At 34.2% G+C, this 8,505-nt stretch overlaps 1 protein-coding gene across 1 annotated transcript; it reads left to right on the plus strand.

The window, feature by feature from the left end:
- Nucleotides 1-3,555: 3,555 nt before the first annotated feature.
- Nucleotides 3,556-4,267, plus strand: LOC138894769 (uncharacterized mitochondrial protein AtMg00810-like). Its single transcript, XM_070179495.1, has 2 exons — nucleotides 3,556-3,708; nucleotides 3,905-4,267. The coding sequence occupies exons 1-2, from the start codon at nucleotides 3,556-3,558 to the stop codon at nucleotides 4,265-4,267; spliced, it is 516 nt and encodes a 171-aa protein (XP_070035596.1).
- The last annotated feature ends 4,238 nt before the right edge of the window (nucleotides 4,268-8,505 follow it).

The raw sequence follows: 8,505 nt of genomic DNA on the forward strand, positions 1-8,505 counted from the left end.
ACTGCGGACGCCACGCAGTTATACCTCAAGTCTCCTCCGAGTAGCTGAAATCCGAGCAAGTCTATGGCTCGCCGCTAGGACCAACTCTGAAATCTGCACAAGAAGTGCAGAGTGTAGTATCAGTATAACCGACCCCATGTACTGGTAAGTACTGAGCCTAACCTCGACTAAGTAGTGACGAGACTAAGGAAGTTCACTTACATTAACTTGTACGCAATATTAGTAATAACATCAATAATAGAAATAAATCAGGTAACTCATTTATAATGATTGAAGCTCACTCAGCAGTTATAACCAATTATCATTTCCATCAATTCTATTGCAGCGTGCAACCCGCTCTCACAATATATTCACATTCAATTCTGTTGCAACGTGCAACCCGCTCTCACAATATATTCCTTTTAATCAAGTCTGTTGCGGTGTGCAACCCGATCTCCCAATATATATATATATGTATATCAACTTTTAAATAAGTCTGTTGCGGCGTGCAACCTGATCCTCCAAGATGGACTTTTAATAAGTCTGTTGCGGTGTGCAACCCGATCCTCCAATATGGACTTTTAATAAGTCTATTGCGGCGTGCAACCCGATCCTCCAATATATTCATCTACTAATTCTCATAGAAGAATTTTCCCAATAAATGCAATAATTAATATAAAATTATAAGAAAACAAACATACAATAATTATGATTTAATTACGAAACAACAAAGGCAAATAGCAAATTATTATAGAAATCAGAGAGAAAATATGCAGTTTAATATTTAATATGCTAAATGTCAAATAACAATTAAGGCACATAATTCAAATAGCATGTAACAATTAATACAGGAATTTGAGAATTAATATTTGACAAAGAATGTGAGAGAAACAACTATTATAATAATTAATTCATGATTTAAAACAATTTATGATTTTTCAAGTAAGCAGGCAAACAATTAATTTGACGACGTATAGACACTCGTCACCTCGCTTATACGTCGTTCACATGTAATTCACATAACAATTAATTTAAGGGTTCTATTCCCTCAAATCAAGGTTAACCACGACACTTACCTCGCTTCGCAAATTCCAATCAATTACTCGACCACAACTTTTCCTTTTAAGTTTGTCTCCGAAAGCTTCAAATCTATTCACAAACAATTAGATATATTCAATACTAATCATAGGAATTAATTCCATATGAATTTACTAATTTTCCGGATAATAATCCAAAATTAATTAAAATATTCGATAGTGGGACCCATACAAAAATTATAGGAATTAATTCCATACAAAAATTTCCGAATTTTGTGGAAAAACTCGTGAAATCCGAATGCCCGTTCCGCTACGAGTTCAACCATACAAAAATTATCCAATTCCGATGTCAAATGGACCTTCAAATCTAAATATTTGTTTTTTAGAAAGTTTTACAAAAATTCCAATTGCTTCCATCTAAATTCGAAATAAATGATGAATATAGACATGGATTTGTGAAATATAATCACTTTTGGTTAAAGAACACTTACCCAATTCAAAGTCGTGAAAATCCCCCTTAAAATCGCCTAAATCCGAGACTTGAAACTTAAAAATGAGTAAAAATGGCGACTTCCGAATTTATGGGCTCTGCCCAGTCATTTTCGCATCTGCGGATAAAAATTCCGCATTTGCGGACTCGTATTTACGAGACAAAGCTCGAATTTGCGATGCCAGGCTGCCAGGTGAAGTTCCGCATCTGCGGACACTCCTATCGCACCTGCGACATCCACTACTGCGCAAAATGGCCGCACCTACGAAGACCCCAGGCCAGCCCAGTCCCACATCTGCGTGATTTTGTGCGCATCTGCGGACACGCTTCTACGAGAAGCTGTCCGCTTCTGCGATCGAAGCCTGGACACGCCTGGGCGCATCTGTGATGGAAGGCTCGCTTCTGCGAACTCGCACCTGCGATCAAAAATCCGCAGGTGCGATTACAACAGAAGGAAAAATTCAGATTTTGCTTAAGTCCAATTCTTGACCCGATTTCAATCCGTATCACTCTCGGGGTACTCGGGACCCCGTACGAATATACCAACAAGTCCAATAACATACTACAGACTTACTCGGGGTCTCGTATCACGTCAAACAACGCTGAAATTATAATTCACACCCCGATTCAAACTTTGAGTTTTAAACTTTTTAATTTACAAATCTCGTGCCAAAATATATTAAATAAATCTGGAATGACTTCAAATTTGGCACACAAGTCATAAATGACATAACAGAGCTGTTCAAATTTCCAGAATCGGATTCCGGCTCAGATATCAAAAAGTCAATCCCATGGTCAAACTTGGAAAATCTTTAGCCTTTAAATTGCTAGTTCCGTTAAATGGTCATAACTTGAGCTAGGAACCTCCAAATTAAATTTTGGGCATACGCCCAAGTGCCAAATCATAATACGGAGCTACCGAAATTATTAAAACACTGATCTGGGTCCGTTTGCTCAAAATATTGATCAAAGTCACCTTCATTGAGTTTTAAAGCTCTATATCACATTTTAATCTATTTTTTTCACATAAAAACTTTCTGAAAAATTGTACGGACTGCGCACGTAAGTCGAGGAATGATGAATGGTGATTTTTGAGGTATTAGAATACAGAATTACTTATTAAATTTAAAGATAATATTTTGGGTTATCACAACTAAAAGGAAACAAATTTGCTCAAAGAGCTAGGAGAATTGTACTGATAGGATAATCAGAGACTCAAAAGGGCTACATGTTATATGATTTGGAGAGCAGGACCTTCCTTGTGAGCAGAGATGTCATATTCAGAGAGCAGGTATTTCCCTTTAAAGGAATGATCTCAGACTTAGATGACATATTCTCATAATATCCTCCTGAGTTGATACATGTTGATATGCCTTCCAATCATAACACCTCTCAACCACATTCTCACAATGTCTCTACACGAGATGACAATGCATCACCAGTTACTACACAAGTAGAACCACAAAATCAAGCCCTTGATGAATTGCCTACAGACAGTGCTGATCATTTGCCATCACAGGACCATGAGGAAGCCGATGCACACAACATTGATCTAGATTCTTTAGTTCTAGATGCAGTTGAAGAAGTTGCAGACATTTCACCAGAAGGAGGTGATATCATTGATACCAGAAAATCAACAAGACACTCTAGACCACCTATATGAATAAAGGATTATGTGACAAAAGAAAATTTCACTGATAACGGTCTATATCCAATTTCACAAGGATTGTCATATGTAAATCTCACTATGGGATATCAGTCCTATTTGAAGGCATTTTCAGCATATACTGAACCTGGTTCATTCAAGGAAGTTGCACAAGGCAACAAGTGGATTGAGGCAATGCAATAAGAAATAAATGCACTAGAAAAAAAAAACACATGGAAGCTAATAGATTTACCACCAGGAAAGCAGGCTATTAGGTCAAAATGGATCTATAAGATAAAGTATAAATCAAAGAAGTGGAGAGGTTTAAAGCCAGATTAGTGGCCAAAGGTTACAATCAAAAGGAGGGCCTAGACTACCATGACACTTTCTCTCTAGTGGCAAAAATGGTAACTGTTATAACCATTATTAGCATTGCTGCAGCAAAAGAGTGGAACTTGCATCGAATGGATATCAATAATGCCTTCTCGCAAGCTGACTTATATGAGGAAGATTACATGGCCCTACCACAAGGTTTCCGTAGACATGGGGAGAGGAAAGTTTGTAGATTACTAATATCACTTTATGGATTGAAACAAATATCAAGACAACGGAACATAAAGCTCACTGATACCTTGATCACACATGGCTACACAAAGAGTGCATTTGATCAGTCCCTCTTTAGCAAGAAGCAAGGATATGGTCACCATACTAGTTTATGTGGATGATCTATTGATTACTGGAAGTAATCCTCAGTTAGTCAATGATGCTAAGAAGACATTACAAAGTCAATTCAAGGTAAAGGATTTGGGAGAGTTGATATACTTCCTTGGTATTGAGGTCCTAAGATCACATAAAGGGATCCTACTGAATCAAAGAAAATATGCACTTGATTTGATCTCAGAAGTAGGTCTAAGTGGGTCTAAACCTGCTCTAACACCTCTAGAGTTGAATCAAAAACCTACCATAGTGGAATATAATGCTTATGTGGGGAGACTAGGAGATCCAGAATTAGTTGACATCACCACATATAAGAAGTTAAATGAGAAGCTTTTGTATTTAACAATCACACAACCTGATATTAGCTTTGCAGTGCAGACATTGAGTCAGTTCATGTGAAGCCCAAAGCAATCTCATATGGATGCAACCCTAAGGGTGGTTAAGTACATCAAAGGAGCACGGATCTAGGAGTTCTTTTGCAGGCCAAACCAATTGATGGTCTGACTGCCTATTGTGAAGCAGATTGGGCAGCTTGTCCTAATACTAGAAGATTTGTGATAAGGTATATTGTCAAACTAGGAAGTTCCTTGATCTCATGGGAATCTAAGTAACAATAAAGAGTCAGTAGGAGCTCAGCAGAAGTAGAATATAAGAGTATGGCGGATGTGGTAGCAGAAGTAACTTGGTTGTCAGGCATTCTTGAAGAACTGGGCATACATGTTTCAAAACATGTTCAATTGTTCTGTGACAACAAGGTAGCAATTCAAGTAGCTGGGAATCCCATATTTCATGAACGCACCAAACATATAGAGATAGATTCTCACTTTGTGCGACAGAAAATCAAGTCTGGGCTCATTGCACCACAACATATTAGCTCTGCTCTTCAACTTGTAAAACCTGCTTACTAAGGGACTACCTACTACCAGCATAACTCGTTAGTTTCCAAACTTAGAGTGTTGGATGTCTTCCACCCTCCAGCTTGATGGGGAGTATTGGAGTTGGCTATGTTAGTTGTGGTAGTTAATATGTTAGTTATGTTAGCGTGTGAGTCATATTTGGTTGAAGGGTGTGCATTAGGGTATTTTAGACCTTTTACCTATTTTACACACGTGAGTCATATGAGCTCATGAGAGCTGTATATAACTAACTCACTCTGTATTAACAAAGTAGTTACATAGATACTGAAAATTTCTTCTTCTTCCTCTCGTTTCTTTCTCTCTACTCTAGCTAGCTACCTTCTCGATCGCATGCAATTATTGTTCTAGCTAGATATGTATACATATTTTATCAAAATATTTATTCACACTTGTGTTTTGGAATTGTATTAATTCAGCATAGTCAAGCAATAAATTGAGGTAATAATACAAATCAATTTATTATGATTATGTGATATATAAAAGTATATATTTTTCTAATAAAGTAATTTTATTAATTAACTAGAGTACAATTCTGTTTGTTCCTCTGATTTTTCTCTCCGAGATTATTTTTCGTGGTTCAAGGATTAGAGTAGCTTGTTTCTCGAACGCAAGAAGATGTGGACCTCCTTGGAATGTATTTGATATCCATAAAACGATGTTACGGATGTTCTTGAAATATTTGATCGTCAAGAAGTGTCCGACTGTATCATAATCTCGAATATTTCATGAGTTTATGAAACATTCGAGATTATAAAAATGTATATAAAAAGAACGAGTGTCATCTATTTAGTAAAGAAGACTGCTCTCTTTATCGCATTGTTTCCTTTTTTTCTTTTAATATCAGTTGAGATTTGAACCTAATCTCCAAGATTTGCATCCGCCTCATTAATTGCTAGGCAATAGCTTTGGATGCTCGCACTTGTTCATTTTCTACGCTTTAATGCCTTGATCTTTGTGGTTTTGGGCATCGCGAGGAGCAAGCGTAAGCTAAATGTTGAGGAATTTACATAGAATATAAATTCTTTAAAGCTTATTTAGAAACATTACAATTACTTTGAGAAAATTCCATAAAATGCAATTTCTTACAACTTTTTAACTTTTTAATTTCATAAACTCCTAAAATTACTCCCCTAAACGTGGGATAATGGCACAAACAAATTTTTAAGTACTCAATTGCAGAATGACTAATTCTTTAGACTCCTATAATGTCTCGACTATCCCTCTATTAGTCATTAATACAATCAAAGTATATCCACTTTTAAAACAAACATGTATTTTCAGTTTTAAATTTTACAAGATTTCATTTCCTTCTCTATTAGAACACCTATGCACCATCCAAAAATCTCCGAGGCTTTCCCCAAGTTTGCTTCTTCTTCGTCAAGTTTTCTTTATAACGTATCATTGTAATATTATATATACTATATGATATGTTATTATATATTTTTGTTATCTCTCTCTTTATATATATATATACACACACACACACACATAGTTTTGTGTTTTGTGTATATTATATTGTGTATAGTATATTTGCTAATAATATTTTTTTCTTTATATTGTGTGTATATATATATATATATATATATATATATATTATATGCATAGTTTTGTATATATTATACTGTATTTGCTAATAATATTTCTTTCTTTTATATTGTGTATATTATATATATAATGCATCATTGTATATCTTTTTTGGGATTTCCTTTGGATAAGGATTCCTTCAAAGTTTGCTAAAATTTTGGGTCCTCTTAATTTGATTGACTAATTTTGCACCGATAGAGAGAGATGAGATTTTTTTGATATATCTGGTAACTAATTACTTGCACCGAATATAATATAAAGTATTATAATAATTTTTGTTATACGTTATTACAGTGGTAATCAATAATTAACAAAATGGAGCATTTTTAGGGGCTAATTATATGGGATATGTTTCAGAATGTGATTCCCCCTTAATATGGAATCTACCATAATTTTAGAGTATATTTTTTTTTATATTTGTTGTAGAACATGTTATTCTTTTACTAGCAGTGGAATATGGAATATTTTATGAATCCATAAGTAATTATGAAAATGTTTCCTAAATGTTACTCCCTTCGGTTTACTTTAATTAGTTTTATAATTATTTTTATATATATTAAAGAATTTATCTTTTAGTATTAATTAATAATAAGATTGACCATATTAATTTTAATTTATTCATTAAAAATATAATAAATACTTCTAGGCTCTTTACTCTAAGGGTAACTTTGAAAAACAAAAGCTAATTCCTTCTTGATATCTAAAAAAATCAAATATTATGGACCACAAAAAAATACCAAAAAATCAATTAAAGTCGACCGGAGGGGATAACCACCTTAAATTCTTGACTAAGTGTATGAACTATTAATATCTGTCTTTTTCGAAATTTTGATTCTTGAAAATAATGATTAACTATTCATTAGTCAACCACAATACTCAATTGCTAATGACTGATTATGCTAAATTGCTAATATAGCGTGAGAAATTAGCACATAGGTCACTTAAGCATCCTATTCATTAGGGTAGATAATTGTGGCCACATATCTTCTGGGAAACTTGGACTCTTCCGTGTCTTAATCCACCAAGTCCGAAAATGAGAGGAACTTGGATGCGATTATAGTTGCTTAAGCAATGTAATGTTGAATTGTAATTACGATAATAGTATGTATCTAAATCAGGATCTTGGGTGCAATTAGCGGACTCAGAATTTAAAGATGACGGGACACGTAAGTGGATTGCTCAACCAATGTCTTCCTTTATTTTTGATCTTAACGATTCCAAATAATATATATATATATATATATATATATATATATATATATATATATATATATATATATATATATATATATATATATATATATATATATTTTAATATATAGCTACACATATATCCAGAATTTTCGTCGAAATTACGAGATGAGGGTGATCCCTCTATTCCTAACATGAGTCCGACTCTGATTACAACATTGTACTTAGCGATAAAAATGGAGAACTCATGTAACTACCATATTTTGTACTTTACTCGGGATCTTAAGTTGTGATTATTACCATATCGTACTTGCGCGATGTTATGTTTAATTGTAACTACAATATTATGTATCTAACTCGCAACGCTAAATTTGCTTTTTATCTCTTATTTTTCTACAAATGACATAGCTGACACTGCTACTAGTAGTAGATGATAGAAAAGGACATTTCTTGTGTTAAAAGATGGTCCTGTCAAGGCTAAGTGATAGAGACGTAGCCAACCGCAGAGGCTGTGTCTAATAAAGCAGCATTAGGTATATCATTTTTCTAAGTTCTAAAGGTTTAAATGAAGATCATTAACAAAAAATAATTGTATACTGAGTTCTAGTTCGTACATACGTGTAATGGATGCGTACATTTATGGACTATACAAGTGTCTTGTAGAGAAAGAGATCTTACCGGCACTTGGTTTGGGAAGGAAATAGAAAAATAAAAAACTGGAAGTAGATTAATTAAGGCCTAAAGTTTGGCAAAGCATTAATTTTTAATCATATATGCTCCAAAAATAGTCACTGCCCTATTGGATGAGGAGGCATCCGATAGCTGATGATATCTTCAAACCAAGGAAATAATTTGAGGAGTCTTTTTAGTAGCACGGTGACATTAGTTTGAAGAATGATTGGTTAATTAAGACCTAAAGTTTGGAAGCAATTTTTTTAATTTTTT

Source organism: Nicotiana tomentosiformis, chromosome 6 (genome assembly GCF_000390325.3).
Source record: "Nicotiana tomentosiformis chromosome 6, ASM39032v3, whole genome shotgun sequence".
In the NCBI taxonomy this organism is placed as follows: Eukaryota; Viridiplantae; Streptophyta; class Magnoliopsida; order Solanales; family Solanaceae; genus Nicotiana; species Nicotiana tomentosiformis.